The sequence below is a fragment of the Dermacentor andersoni genome, chromosome 5, assembly GCF_023375885.2.
Source record: "Dermacentor andersoni chromosome 5, qqDerAnde1_hic_scaffold, whole genome shotgun sequence".
NCBI lineage: Eukaryota > Metazoa > Arthropoda > Arachnida > Ixodida > Ixodidae > Dermacentor > Dermacentor andersoni.
In genome coordinates, this window is record NC_092818.1 from 83,660,304 (window position 1) to 83,676,182 (window position 15,879).

The 15,879-nt window shown below is 45.8% G+C and overlaps 1 protein-coding gene across 1 annotated transcript; it reads left to right on the forward strand.

Annotated features, from left to right (window-relative positions):
- The first annotated feature begins 210 nt into the window (after positions 1-210).
- LOC129384765 (uncharacterized) lies at positions 211-3,125 on the forward strand. Its single transcript, XM_055070363.1, has 2 exons — positions 211-1,119; positions 2,080-3,125. The coding sequence occupies exons 1-2, from the start codon at positions 317-319 to the stop codon at positions 2,246-2,248; spliced, it is 972 nt and encodes a 323-aa protein (XP_054926338.1). The 5' UTR covers positions 211-316; the 3' UTR covers positions 2,249-3,125.
- Positions 3,126-15,879: the final 12,754 nt, after the last annotated feature.

Here is a 15,879-nt window from a genome sequence, read left to right on the forward strand (position 1 = left end):
TAGTCTTTTAATAAAGCGAACACGGAAAAAGATAATATTGTTTTCATCGGTAATATCGACAGCTGCACATGTGCCGACAATGTTATCAGGATTTTTCGTACGTGTGTCTCGTGTACCATGGCTGCACAGCGTAAACAAATCTATTTCATTACAAAGCAAAATTAAAATGAAAAAGCAAAAACAACGGAGATGACCTTAGCATACGAATAGTTCAAAGATATTGAGATACCCCTTGAAGACTGTAACCACAATATTTAAAAATTCTGCATACGTATTTACCACTCATACTTTTACGACTGCCATTTTTCTGGCCAACATGTCGATTCGCAGGAACGACTCCGTGAACGACGGTGACGTCGCGCGTTCTCTGATCGAGTGCCTGCGAGTGGCCTCGCCATTCACTCTCCTTCACGACCTCGAAGCATTCGACGGCGTTAACGGCAAGCAATTCGGCCCCGTGTACGAGCCCTGGGGCAAGGGCTCCGTGCTCGTGGCCGGCGTGCCAACGGCCACCAAAGAAGGCACGGAGAAGGCAGACCCTTCGCGAGAGCTGCTGCCTGCCCTGAACGGGACCCAGCTTCTGATCGGACACACGGCGAACGAAGGCGAATTCTACCTGGCCCAGTTCTTCAAGGACTGGTCCCTGGCTCAAGTCGGTCACTGGCCCAGGGGCTTCGTTCGCATTTTTCTGGAGCGCCTGGTGCTACACTTCTTCGCCAGACCGAGGCTGGGCCCCGTCTGGAGGCTTTACTTCAGCGGCAGCGGCTACTCCAGTGCCGATCGCTACGCCCAGGCGGCCGAGTTTCTTGCCGACGTCAAAGTGGCGTGCCCTTCCGGGGTCATGGCGGACCTGGTGGCGAGGCGCGGGGGTGCCGTGTACCGGTACGTCCTCGAAGCCACCGCGAACGACGTGCTGCCGCCCGGTGAGGCCAATGACACGGCACGCGTCGAAGGCGAGCAGCAGAACACCACCGGCGAGTTCTACCGCAACCCGACGCACTACTTCGACGCCTTAGTGACGCTAGGTGGCGCGTTCGCCGCCGGCCGGAAGATGCCCGAAAAAGTCCTGGCCCAAAGCAGGCGCCTGATGCGGAGGTGGGCGACGTTCGCGAAAACAGGGTACGTTTCGTTCAGTACGAAAACAGCGAAAGGGCGCGTTTTTTACGTCAGTGTCAGGTATCTCGAGACCAGGAGGAACGCGAGAAGCTTGTGTTTGCTCTAAAAGACATCGGATGATACGTAAAGTTATTCTTTTTTAAATAATGGGGTTTTACGTGCCAAAACCACTTTCTGATTATGAGGCACGCCATTTAGGGGGACTCCGGAAATTTCGACCACCTGGGGTTCTTTAACGTGCACCTAAATCTAAGTACACGGGTGTTTTCGCATTTCGCCCCCATCGAAATGCGGCCACCGTGGCCGGGATTCGATCCCGCGACCTCGTGCTCAGCAGCCTAACACCATAGCCACTGAGCAACCACGGCGGGTAAAGTTATTCTTTAAGAACATAGATAGGTAAATCTTTATCAGGAAAGAATGCAACTGGCCTGCGGCCTACGTGGGAAGAGGGGTTATTCGGGAGACGGGAGGGGTAGAGATAGCGTCGAATAAGTAATCGCTTGCTTCCGCGAAGCTTTGATAGTGCACATTTCTTGCGAAGGTGAAAGCATCGGTTCCTTGCAAGCAAATCGTCAAGCTTGATTTCTGTGTCTTGGCCTCGCTATGACTGACGCAATCATCCCTCGCATTTGTGATAAAAAATTTACTCGCATTCGATTTAATGTACGACTTACAGGTAGATTTTCTTCTTTTTTACTTCTGTCGTGCCTCATTGGGCGAAAGCACAAGCAGATCGTCGATTCGCGTAAATCAAATTTACAATGCATGAATAAATCATTTTTGCATTCTGCATACAAGCTATACGCAAACGTCCATAAGCCAATAGTTCGTATTTATCAGCCGGTTCTTGAAATTCATTGCCCATAAAGATATCCTGTTTTCATTTGACTAAACAGTTGTGCACAACACAACTGCGGCGGTACGTCGGCGCTTCGTGTGATAAACGCTGATTTCGCGCAGGACTCCGACTAGCCAGGAGGACGAGCCGTGGCCCAAGTACGACACGCATAGCAAATCCCTGCTCCGCTTCACCATGGACGACGTCTCCACCGTGAGGGTTGAGGAGGATGGGCACTGCAATTTTATGATGGCACATAGTCGCTGGCGTGAACTCGCCATGGCGGCTTGAACGTTTTCAAAGCGACAGACAGCGGCGCTAATTTTTCTACAGCTTTGACGTTGCAGACAAGTAACGAGTGACGTCATGTGGAAAAACATTCCGACTTTTCTGAATCGTTTGCGGGTGTACTACGATTGCTTTTCCTTTGCTTTACTTGACTTCACAATGATGATCTACCCGATCTGCGAGGTTTCTCGCTGCATTGCTAACTAATTAGCCCTGGCTCGTAGTAGAAATGCCCCATTGATTTATTCTGATCATGCACGGTACTGATTTGTAGTAACTATCTAAAATATATACCCCTACAATTACTTTTGATGTTGTGTCGGCTCTAGAGCCTAAAATTTGCGAAACGATTTGAGAAACGTTATAAGGAATCGCTCATTTGACAAGCGCGTTAGATTGCACAGTATCCGAGAAATATCTACGGAGCGTTTTTAGTACTCGTTTGTACGAAAATACAAACGTTATTACCCTGAATGTGGGGCACCGTAAATGCTGCGGTCTCATTTAAGCCAATTTTCTCCATTCCCAGAACTCTTGCAAGAAGTTGCAGCGTTAAATTTAATTGGCACGTTCTCGTGTGGAGGGATGTGGATATGTATGATTGAATGAAATAGACTTCCCATAACAGACCTCTGGTACATTTGTTATCCCGGTTGTAGTCACCTCAAAGGGCCAGAGAAACAATTTTATATAAATTCTAAAGACAGAGGATGCCGCTGCCTGGCGTAGGCTCCAGACAGGCACTTACACGAACCTACACATATTACATCGCATACACCCCACAGCCTACAGGGACGAATGCCCGTTGTGTGGGGCCACACCCATCCTATACCACATTACGTGGGAGTGCACGCTGCACAACATAGAACACCACGATACGAACCCCGCGAGAGAGCGATAGGAGGCACTGCTGTCCAGTCCAGCTCGGCCCTCGACGACCACCAGCTCAAGCTGGTCCAGAGCGCTGAGATGGCAAGAGCCAGTGGTGCCCTGGACTAGGGGCCCCGACCATTGGCGATTATTCTGATTATTCTTTTATTAAAGTCTGTCTGTCTGTCTGTCTGTCTGTCTGTCTGTCTGTCTGTCTGCCTGTCTGCCTGTCTCTGTCTGTCTGTCTGTCTGTCTGTCTGTCTGTCTGTCTGTCTGTCTGTCTGTCTGTCTCTGTCTGTCTGTCTGTCTCTGTCTGTCTGTCTGTCTGTCTCTGTCTGTCTGTCTGTCTGTCTGTCTGTCTGTCTGTCTGTCTGTCTCTGTCTGTCTCTGTCTCTGTCTGTCTGTCTGTCTGTCTGTCTGTCTGTCTGTCTGTCTGTCTGTCTGTCTGTCTGTCTGTCTGTCTGTCTGTCTGTCTGTCTGTCTGTCTGTCTGTCTGTCTGTCTGTCTGTCTGTCTGTAGGCTTTAGTCCTTCTGACCAACAGACAGACAGATTCAAGTATTTCGCAAAACTGTGTAACCTATTATTGAAATTTAGAAATCCGTATCGAGAGTGACTGCGGCAGCGCATTTTGAGCTACCCTTGCACATTTCACATAATGGCGAGTAATATCCCTCGGGCGAGCGATTCAATTGGCTTCCCCACTTAACGACATCGCGAATGTTTGGGCATGTGCTCTATTACGCTTATTTATTTTAACATATGTATGCATAGTAATTTCGCAGCCTCAAGAAATACGCACGCAAGTGTAATAAATGTAGACTTAACAGACAACCAATGGCGCATTGTATTGTATGTACATTTGCATTTGCGCCGGTGTGCTAGCGAAGTAAAACAACGAGTTCCTTCCACATATCTTGCGCTGACCTCCAGCTACAATTTATATTAATAAAGAAACAAATATATACGTCAGCACAGGCGTGTTTACATAATGACCCAGACACGTTGAAATGATGCGTCACAATCGCAGGAATACAAAACGTAAAATTAAGTGAGCGCATCAACTTTCCGTTGCCAAGAAAACTAGCTTCTTATATCTCCGAAAGCTTTCGCCGAAACACACAGCGTGACACCTTTGCAATATAAGGACTTTTGTTTTCAATTGACAAAATTAGCTCTGTAGAGCAGAGAATGCGTTGTTGACGCTCTAGCCGCTGTCGCCAGCAAGAACGGACAGTCGCCAAGTCTTAAGCTTTAAAAAAAGCAAGAACCGTATCGCTACATAATAACGAAATGCGTGAGCGCAATTTTCGCTGCTCCGAATAAAATAACGCTGTTCGTTTTAAGAGGAAGCTTTAGCTCGGGTGCTCCTATCTAAATACATGTAAAAGGAGAATTCGTTTTTCTCGTCAACCACTGCACCAAATTTGACGACGTTTGTTGCATTTAAACAAAAAACTTTAAATCTAGTGACTGTTGGTAGTGAATTTTTGAGTTAGGGCGTCAATTTTTTTATTAACAATTGCCAAAAATCTAAAATTTTCAAAAAAACGAAACTATGAAGTTTACAACTCTGTAACTCAACAACGAAAAATGATAATAAAATTCCGTGAATGGCATCTAGTAGTACATCTAAAGTGGACAAAATTAATATGTTACACATGAATATAAAAAAAAATTTAGTAATATGTAAATACAGCTTTTGCAAAACCCTTGTAACCAACGTAACAAATCCATGCAAGATGTAAAATGTCGTATCGAATTTTTCCGCTTTCATTGATCTAATGGATGCCGTTTACAGAACCGCGATATCTGTTTTTGATGCAGAGCTATGAATTTGTAAACTTCGGTCTTCTATTTTTTTCAAACGGTCAAATATTTGAAAATCGGTTTAAGAAAATTAAAGCGCTAAATCGAAATACCGCTTCCAACAGTCACTAGAATTTAACTTTATCTTTCAAATGCTACAGATTTCATTAAAATCGGCCCAGGGGTGATCTCAGAAAAACGTTTTTGCGTTTTTCCATGTATTTGAATAGGCCGCGTTGGAGTTGGGCCCGAGCTAAAGCTTCCTCTTACGGAAACCTAAATATGGTGAAGAAAAACAGAGTATTGCGAAGATTAATAAATCCGGTTGCGAATTGCGCGGCACTCTTCGCTTAGCCCGCACTTCGCTCCTGCCTAGACATATGTGCATTATGTCCACCAGAAGCAATGTTCCCCGCAAAAGTTGGAAAGGCGTAGCTTTGCGGCGTTAGTGTACTTTAGAGCTTTTAGGCGAAATGCTAGTGGCGCCTGACGCCGTTGGGCCTGATGCTCAAAGTAGAGCCATGACGCATACCCGGCCGTTCGTTAAAGTTAATGATAACGACGACGACGATTACATGCGGAGGCTGGGCCTAGATGGCGAAGAGGGAGGTGGGGGCCTCGAAGCCGTCTCGCGTATATGGACGAGGAAGAGGGGACGCGAGGGATGGTTTGGGGAAATCGCGGGGCTCTCCGTACGGCCTCCGTGACGACAGATGTAGGCGCCATCTCTCTTACGGCTGCCGAGCTGAAGAGGGGGTAGAGAGCGAGACTGCCATAACGACCGAACTGATGACGTTAAATGATGATGACCCGCGTGAGCCGCTGCAAGCCGGCGATGATGGGCCGCGCTGGGATCGTAATGACAGGCCCTAAATGTGCCTCCCAACGGAGTATGCCAAAGCTGGAAATACATTTACTATCGTGATTTCGTTTTTTTTTGTTCTTGATGGTCATTTTTGCTTTTGGGTTTGTTCTGACGCCCTTTCTATATGGACGGTGCTGTGCAGCTACGGCGCAATAACACCTCCCAAACTTCTCCGGCTTGTCGTGGACACCTCTTGGCACCGTGCTTGGCGCTTCTTGGTGCTTTGGTTGCTCTCAGCGGGAGGTTCTAATACGACGAGAATACCTAAGCTTGCACCGAGGATTATTGTTGTGGCGCTCACACAAGTTTGGTCGGGGAGACTTTGCAGTAGGCCTTACGACGGCAATTGTCGTTCCTTGAGAAGAGAAAGAATATGTACAAGAGACAAACAATCGAACGAACGAACGAAACAAAGCTGCGCTGACGACAAACAGCGGAGACGGAGACCCTGTTGGTGCCAGAGCGTTGTCGACTCCGTGGGAACGCTTTCTCAGACGTTTTGCACCTATACAATGCGAACACTGAAGGAGAACGTCAATGTGGCAAGCGTTCTGTATGATTACGCAGTGGTGATCCCTATGTCACACGGACACGAGCAAGAAGGTGTAATTTCTACATGTGAGGGATCACACAGCGAATGTAAAAGTGGTATGACGTCTATGTTGTTTATGGACTAGACAGTTTCCCTTATTATGTGTCTATAACCTAGCGTGGATTAATAGTGGGCGATTTTTAAGAAATATACTACTAAGCATAATTTTTCGTAGAGGACCATAGGGTACGCCGACCTACAGATGCTGCCTTACACTCGAAAAAATGTTTACATCTCTTGGGTTGCATTTTGTACCCAAATAATAATCAACTTCTGCCTTGCTTGCGCTTCCCCTCTTGAAAACTCGGCGCTCGCTACTTTCCTGTCGAGAATGCTGTGTCAAGCTAATAACGCGCAAGCCGTTCGTGACTAGGAAGTACCGGGCTCGCAGCGTTAAAGGAAATGCGGGCGAGACACATGACGATTATTGTTTGGGGACAAAATACGACCCAAAGGGTGTTAAACTTTTTTTAGAGTGTAGTTTCTGTAAACGTTCGAAACGACAGAAATTTCACGAACCAGATATAAATATTTTTTCGCAGTCTGACAAGTTGCGTCAAGTAATAAAACAGGAATAGCGGGTGGTTGATAAGGACTTCTACAATGTCACGGAGCGTGCTCCAATACAATGCTAAAAAAAAAAAATTTGGAGGATAATTAAGCTTCATTACAAAGACGGTGCCGAATAAAACAACACACGAATGCTTGACCAACTGCTTAACCAACTAGCTTAACATGCTTAACATGCTTAACTTAACAATCATGCTTAACAACTAGCCCACCAACACATGCTCAGTTAATTAAGCTTCGCCTTTAACAGTGGAACGCGATAGCATTCAAAGACCCCTGACTGCGTTTCATGCTTCCCGGTAACTGCAGCTTACGTAACCATAACGTTTACCGGGAAAAGCTGGCGGCGAATGCTATGCACGAAGGCAAGCTTTCTGGTAGAAATGCGGCCTGTTGCGTGGGTCGATCTTCCGTTTTTTGTTTCGCACTTTTGATATATTACAGTCTGAGAGGAGTTCACATAAAAGGCATGCGCTGCCGGCGTTTTGTTTCGTGGCATTGTTTGTGGGCCACCATTCTCAAAATTCCGAGGAATAACTTTGCAAGGAACGTAAGACAAAGTACCAGCAACTTTAGTGGCAGAAGAGCGGTTGGGTTTGCGTAGTTCTGAATTTGGTTAGAAATTCTTTTCGCCGAAACGACGCCCAACGCCGACGCGCGACGCCGACACCGACACAGAATTTTCTGCGACACGGAGCCCTTAACGCTGTCGTTTAAAACGCGACTTGGAGCGTGCCATTTCCCTGTTGCCAACCGTCACTCGCAAGTGAGCAAATGACTGTCTGGCCTCTAACGGAAAGCATGTGTGATAGGTAAATGCCTAGCATTACATCTTTGTACGTTGATGATAGTAATCGCTGCTGCTATCAGCAAGATTGCACACTTGATCCCCTTCACTTTGCGTTCCTACTTGTGAATTAGGAGCCTATTCGCGACGCGTACGCGCGTGAATATGCGGATGCAGAACACACATAGAAACGGTGGAAACCTTTTATCGAGTTCGATCATTCTGTTGCGCTGTGGTAGGAACGGTGGCACACTTAGTGGAAAATACGGAACACATAACAAGGGGAGCGCCGAGAGTCAACTGAGTTTTATTAGAAAAGAAAGACGAATTTATGCCAGTAACTGTTATCAGCACCGTCGGTTTACATGCACCAAGAGAAAAAAATAAAGGTGAAAAGAAAAGTTAGAAGACGATTGTCGGCGTACCTGCCACAGCGCCAAAGAATTATGGAGCTACACCAGCTAGGTCTCTTTTCAAGCTCTGCTTGCTTTTATTGGGAGAGAGAGAGAAGGGAGGAACGAAAGGAGGGGATGTTAACCAAACTTTGTTTTTACGGAGCTCACCAGGATAACCAGTAGCTACTGCACTGCCGGACCACTGGTACTCTGAAGTAGTAACCAAATAGTGGCTCAAACCAAGTAGCCGCCCTCGAAAATAGCAGTGCAGTTTTTGCAACTTCCTCGAGGGTCTCTGACATCAGTGAATGCGTTGGCCATCGGCCACTTTCACTACCTGCCCACCATGATCAGCGGCGTAATCAAATACGGCGGGCTTTGCCGGCATAAACCTCAAGCACGACCTGTGCTTCTACATCTAAATAAAATAATGAAAAGATATAAGGCTGACGTGCGACACTGTACCCACAAGGCAGCGGAAGGCGTGTAACAGGGTTCGCTGCCCATGGCCTCAGAAAGACAGAGAAAGAGGAAAGACAGGAAGGTTGATTGCATTCTAAGTACTGGGACCAAAGGTGTCTGCACTTAGGGTGCTCTTTCCTGGCGCTACACGAAGGGATTCGACTGTCTACAAAAGGAACATTTCGTGCGACCGACTGTCTAAAAGGTGAATGTCCACGCATGTCTGTACTGCAGGCACAACGTGGAGGATTGGCGAGCCGAACTGGAATTTTCAGGACACGCTTTTCTTCCCGTCGTCATCATCATCATAATCATCGTCTCCGTCGTCATCATCATCATCATCATAAGGGCTCTGATGGCCCTCTGCGCGGCGCTTCCCCCTTTGCTTCTCGGGCACCTGCTGGCGATTATGGGCACATATGCTTTATACTTTAGTCGGTAAAACACCCGCCTTCGGCAAGAACAGTCTTAGTTTAGATTCGCAGCAGCAGATACGGACCAGAATTTCTTGCGTCTTTTTCCTCCTTTGCCGGATTGCAAAGCACTGTCGACGGTAAGCGCTTGGAGAGACCATCCTCGTGAATCGGTGAGGTCGTGGCCTGGAACCTACTGCACACTTCCGAAGCACCTCACGCTCAGAAAACTATCAATGCTGCTGCACTTTTGGCAGCGCAAAAAAACGAAAACGTAATCACCGGTAAGTTGCCAAAGCGGATTTAGTCAGCCTGCAGCCCAAACAACCGCATGTTGTTATTGGCTCCTTAAAGTGCAGATAGACTTAGATATTAGTCTTATGCAAGCGATCTTTTGCGCGAAGATGTAGATGGTTGTCGCGTTCGCTTGTCGCCTGCAAGTGGTACTCCACGTGAGCGACGACTTTGAAAGACGTCTCTCTAGTGTTGCCGGTATGAGGACAGCAAATACGCGCCGAACCTGGCGAGACGCGCGTTTTGATAACTTAAGTTGATGTGTTTTACTGTAAAGAACAGCACAATATATTTCTGAAGGTTTTGCAGTAGGTTCTTATCCTTGCACGTAAAAAAATTTAGTCGTTTTCTCGTTTCGTGTGACAATCGGTAGTACTTGACTGGTGTACAGTCACGAGCAAAAGTTTGGAGACCAAAGGCGACGCGATTTCTTTGTTTTCTCAGACTGGGCATTCAGGCTGAAACCAAGAGTGCGTGCCTACCTGTGCGTGTTTGAGCGATAAAATGTAGTAAACCAATTCCAGACCGCAGAAGTGTGCTTGAATATAGTTAACATTTTTTGCTGATGCCGTGGTCTCCAAACTTTGCTCACGACTGTACAAGCAGTTGCGGTTTCACGTTATTGGCTAGTTGCTCACAGCACTTCGGGGCGACGAGCTACGAACTCTAGCTTTCCAGAACTAAGCAATCGAGCGACAAGAACGAGTGACGGCGCGTTTCATTGCAAAGCCGTCGCTTGTCGTCGTCGCGCACAATATCGCTCTCATGGGGTTTGGGTTTAAGCCTAAGACTTATTCACTGCAGCTTCTAGCTGTTCCGTTTTTCTCAAATGTTGGTCTCTCGTGAAATACTACTAAATATACCTTTGTACGTGGCTAAAGAGTACACTATAACACCTAACGAAGCCGAATAGTGATAGTGACATGCAGCCGTTAAACGTAGCCTGCCGCGTTCGTAGCCAGACTGGCATTCGTTTTTCTACGTGCTAAGAGCGCCATCGCCAACGCTGAAATACAGATACCCTTCTGCGGTCAGTGACTGAGGTTATATACAAAGACCGAGTTGCTGCGATGGCGTTTGTACGTTACGAGGCCATGCCACCAAGATCGCAGAACGCAGCCCGCATTCGTATTTGTTAGTGTTTGCTACAACCTTCTCGAGGCACCTTGATATTTCGTTACCAAGCATTGATTTGAAAAACAAGAAAATCCGAGGACACCAGAACTTCTTATGACTTGTGAATCCGAATGCATTAATGTCGAATTGAACGTCCCTGAGCTGTCCTTCGAGTTTAACTGCGGGGCATGTTCTCGAGTTTTGCGATTAAATTGGTGCGGGTTATCTGTTTCTACATTTCATATATGTTAACATGTTGGCTGGGGACCAGAGTCATTTGCACCACATTGCTGAGAAATCAAGGACGCCGCAAGCCGCCGACATCCCACGCGACGCGAGACGGAGGAAGCATAACGGGGCGTCAACGCGACGGCGCGCGGCGTCGCCGTATCCGCACCGTCGGAGTCACCATGGTCGGGACGCGCTGGTGGCGTGCCGTCGCGGCGATGCCCTCTCCCTTCACGCATCACCTGGCACGTCGCGGCAGCAGGTATACTCTTTCGCGCGGTCTGCTCCGCCGAGGCGCCAGCCAGCAATCACGCTCGTAACGTGGCATCGCGACCAATGTGAATTCAGGTGCCATTTCGCTGCTACAGACGCCGCCGGCTCTTTCGATCAATGGGAAATTTAAAGGTTTTTCACCAAAGAGAAAGAAAGTCTGCCTCAAATATGTGATGACAATTAGAATAATGCACCAGCCACAAGACTAACACAAAGTTCACGTCGAGTGTTTCAAATATGGTAAACGGGCACATTATTTGTCGCAAACCCACAAATATGAGGCCTTTTACGTGAGCCAGCATTGCAGTGGACAATTATTTTACCTGGTGCTCAGGCGGAAGTTACGCGGAAAAAAGAGTTCAACGCGGAAGGTGGCGCAGCTGCTCAAGCGACAACCGTAAAAGAACGTCGTTGTAACTAACTAACTAACTAACTAACTAACTAACTAACTAACTAACTAACTAACTAACTAACTAACTAACTAACTAACTAACTAACTAACTAACTAACTAACTAACCAACCAACGAATCAGCTGGCTAAATAAATTAACAAATTGATAAATATATTTAAATAACCAATAAAGCCAATCTTTCTTCCCCTTGACAAGCATCGTAGATCGAACGACTTCGTCTTCGCGACATCGCTGCATTGATGGCTCACAGTGCGTGTCCACCCGATTTGGAGATTTCATTCTAGCACAGCTTTCCAATAGTGTCGCGATTATGTACAAACTAATATTGTGACCTGCCAATTTCACAAACAAGCATTGCACGTGATTACGCGTTGCCTGGGATGAAAATACTCACTTGTACGCGTCTCATTTAGCTGCATTGTATTAAATTCCCTTTTTCTCTAATATTTCACTTCACATAGATTCCTACATGTGCGTTAGACCTGCATAACTAATTCATTTCTTTTCTCTCTCTTTTCTTTCTTCTTGGGGGGGGGGGGGGGGAAGGGTCGACAGTACGCTCTGCGGCATAAACTATACATCAAGTCGACATGTCTCCTCAGACGTCTCTGGGGTGTCATCTCGGGCATGACCATTACAATGAGTCAATATGACAGATGATTCGCGAATCAGTGGAGATAAACATAAGGTACACACAAACTCTGAAAAAGCACAGTCGCCGAGTGCAACTCCAAAAAATACCAATAACTGCTCACGCTGTGACAGGCTTTGAGCTAGGGGCCACCGCAAAAAAACCTCACTATGGTGGAGTTTGCTCCAAGTCGAGAGCTTGATTAATTGACTTACTTAATAAGTGATCGAAATTTTTGTGGTACTAATTTGGGGCGTTTCATGTCGTCATCAATCTCATAACCATGATCGGCTCATTTTTATCTCCACTGCAGGACGAAGGGCTCTCTCAGCCATCTACAGTTGCCCCTGTTTTAAGCTAGCTGATTCCAAATTGCGCCGGCAAATTTCCTCATTTCTGTCCTCGACTGCGCTTACATTCTTTTGGCACCCATTCCGTAACTCTCATGGTCCACCGGTTATCTGCCCTCCGTATTACATGGGCTGCCCAACTCAATTTCTTTTGTGTTAATTCCAACATTTTATGTAGTGTTATAATTTAACTGCGCTAACTGTTCCGACTTTTTTTACAGGGCACTACGCTACCCTGTTCGCAACGGTAAATAAGAGATACGTCAAGCACGGAGAAGGCGGCACCACAACTTAGCCCTTAGTCGCTTCGCCCGACGAGTGGCTTTTGCGCGGCGAGCCAGTTTCATCGCGTTTAGATCTGTTCCGAATTGATTTCGGCGGCAGGACACTGTGCCGCAGCTTCGTGCTATTTTGGATGAACGACCTCGGAATTAAACACACTATTTCCTACAAGCGTACGCTCAACAAAGGCGCAAGCAAAGAAGCAAGCAAAATAGCAAGCAAGCAAGAAAACGAACAAACAACAAAGAAATTATATACAAAAAATAAAAGTGGGGCCTCCTTTATCCTTAGCGCATGTGTAAAATAGGAAAAACGAATGGTTTCTGGAATTCTGCATGTTTTGAACTGATTGAACTCTGTGGAAAGTCAGCCTCCAACCCTCTCCAACTCCTAGCAACAGCAATCATATCAGCGGTCTGCCGCCTCGAAGATAAAGCACGCCTGGAAGGAAGTCAATTTTCACGTTAGGCTATTTTGGAAAGCACCCGTTCTTTTCGCTTCAGCCGAGCTTTCAGTGCTTAATCACGCTGCAGAGTTTCAGGAACATGGTCATCTTCGCAAAAGTAACTTTCAACCCTTTGTTTACGTAATCTTTAGCATTTGTTTGTGGGTGATAAGTGGTATGATATCATCAACCAGTCATGCCCACCCCCCTCCCAAATCTCTACGAACATTAAAAAGAATAAAAGATAAAATGAACTAAAATAACTTTTATAAAAAAGCGTGTTTTAGGTCAATTTATGTAGTCGATTTACAGTGTACTTCTATTGGGTTACGTTGGCGGTCAGTCAGAATTACAATGATATTAACCTATTCTTTCATAGTCTATTTTAAAAACGGCAAAAATTTCGGATGTTTTTCAAAGGACTACTGACATAACAAAGCGTTGCTTAATTCGCTCAGTGCTTGAAGTATAAGTTTCTTAATGCGAAACTTTCCCTTTCCGTGTAGAAAAATATACAAGTACAAGAAACAAATGCAGACAGTTGTTTTGACTTGCGTTCTCAAGTGAACAGTCGAGCAAGAGGGCCGAAGTTACGATGACAAAAAGGGACACAGGCAAGGCTTTGTCTTCAGACATTGCAAAAAATGAAACAAACAAACAAAAAGAAAACAATAAGACAGCCATGAAAGAGAAAATTTTCACGCACACCACTGTATATGGCACGAAGCTCCTAAGGAAACCATAAATTGGTTTTTCATAAAGAAAACCTTGCAGTTCAAGAAAAACGCAGTTGAAGAAAGAACTGATTTGCCAAGGCTACGACCAGAATGCACAAACAAACCAGGTCGAAAAATTCATAACTACGCACAGTCCCTTAAAATTCCAGCTCGAGCGTTATGAACACTTGAACTAATTTCTAAGCACAAGATATGATAAGTTCTAAAAACAGACTACAAAGCTCAAACTTCGCAATCATGTGGACCTCAAATTTCGTGACAGTAACCATTTACAGTGCTTCTTTAATGCGCTGCATATGCATGCAATCCCGCCAAGTCATTTTCATTTTTGGGCATCATTAAAGACAGGAGCGGTGCTCAACCGCCGTGGTTGCTTAGTGGCTTTGGTGCTGGGCTCCTAAGCACGAAGTCGCCAGCTCGAATCCCGGCCACGGCGGCCGCAGTTCAACGGGGGGCGAAACGCAAAACGACCCGTGTACTTAGATTTAGGTGCACGTTAAGAGAACCACAGGTGGTCAAAATAAATCCGGAATCCCCCCCCCCCCCCCCCTACGGCGTGCCTGACAATTAGATCGGGGTTCTGGCACGTAAAACGCCGTAATTTAAGTATTTTAATTTAAGAGCGCTGCTCCGTTTTCCTTGTCCCGATGATTGGCAGGATGTGAGTGGGGGTTAATAAGAAAAGAACAGAACCAAGCAAAAGGAACAGAGTATATCGGCGTTTACTTGTGTCTGTGATGAGATATTCGCGAAAGTAGGAAAACGCGCTGCTTCTCTGCCAGTTTCAAGTCCGTAGCCGTCAGAAATGCTGATAAGACGTCCCACCTAAGGTTAGCGAAAGTGTTAAACCAAAAATTATTTACAAAACAAGGTGCAAAATACAATTTTAAGGGTTACCGCGTTCGATCGTGAGAGGTCTGACTACCGAACGCCGTATGTATTAAAATTCTGCAGGGTCTCCCAGGTAACATTACCAGAGTTTAAAGATACGCAAAAGCCACGTAGCTGGACAGAAGAAAGGTAATTCTGTTTGCTGGCGCTTGGAGATACTCAAACTATTTTTTAATTCCTCCTGCTCATATAATTAGTCTTAATTAATTATTAAACTTCCCAATTATTATAGTTAGATGAAAAGTGTCAATGAGAAAATTGTAAAGTGACATGAAAAACTCCCGAAAATCCCGCAAATGCACACAAAATTGCCGTGTGACTGGCCGTTCGAAGCACTTTGCGTGTATTCGCGGGCGTCTTTCACGCTCGGAAAAAAACTTTATGTAGCACGTATTGAGCAACAGAAAGCTGTATCGGGAGTGTTTCAAATTGCTCTGCAATTTTCTTTTTGACACTTTTATTTAATTATATCATTTGAGAAATTCAATAATTAATTAAGGCTAATTATCAAATTAGGCGGAGTGAGAAATATAGTTTGAGTACCATCAAGCGACGGCAAACAAGGTTACCGTTGTTCTGTCCAGCTACGTGGCATTTACATAGAGTAAAACTCTGGCTAAAGTTAGCTGAGACACCCTGTATACGTTGCACTGTGTTTTCTCATTCTTGTTCTTTTTTTTTTTTCGTTGAACAGCTTGGCTATCGTTAGCTAGGACACACGGTTTATAAAAAACTTATTTCCTATTTAGTATCTTCGTCTTATTTACTTTGCGTGCTCCAACACTTGAACGATACGTGGATAAAAATAAACACCACAAGGCTAGAGCACGTTAAAAAATGCATTACTTCTCCTGTGCAATATTACGTTTCATGAAAAGACAAATCGCCTACAAGAGAGCAATATTTTAGCCTGTCGAGTTTGATGGAAAGCTTGGGGTACACAGACTGTGAAATGGCTGCAGAACTAAAGCGAACAGGTGGGCTTCTGACAGAAAAAAAAAAAAGAAAGAAACCAGCTTTACGGAAATCGTAAAAGCCGGGTATCACGCGTTCTATGCCTCATTGTGCCTGCGCGGCCCTTGCACTTTTCCCCAGTATTTCCCTCGTTCGCATAAGTGCCTATAGCTGGATGCTATGGCCACATCGCTTCCGTGCATTACAACAGCGCTGAGCCATTGGAGACAACCTTGCAAGCGGTATCGGAATCGCAAAC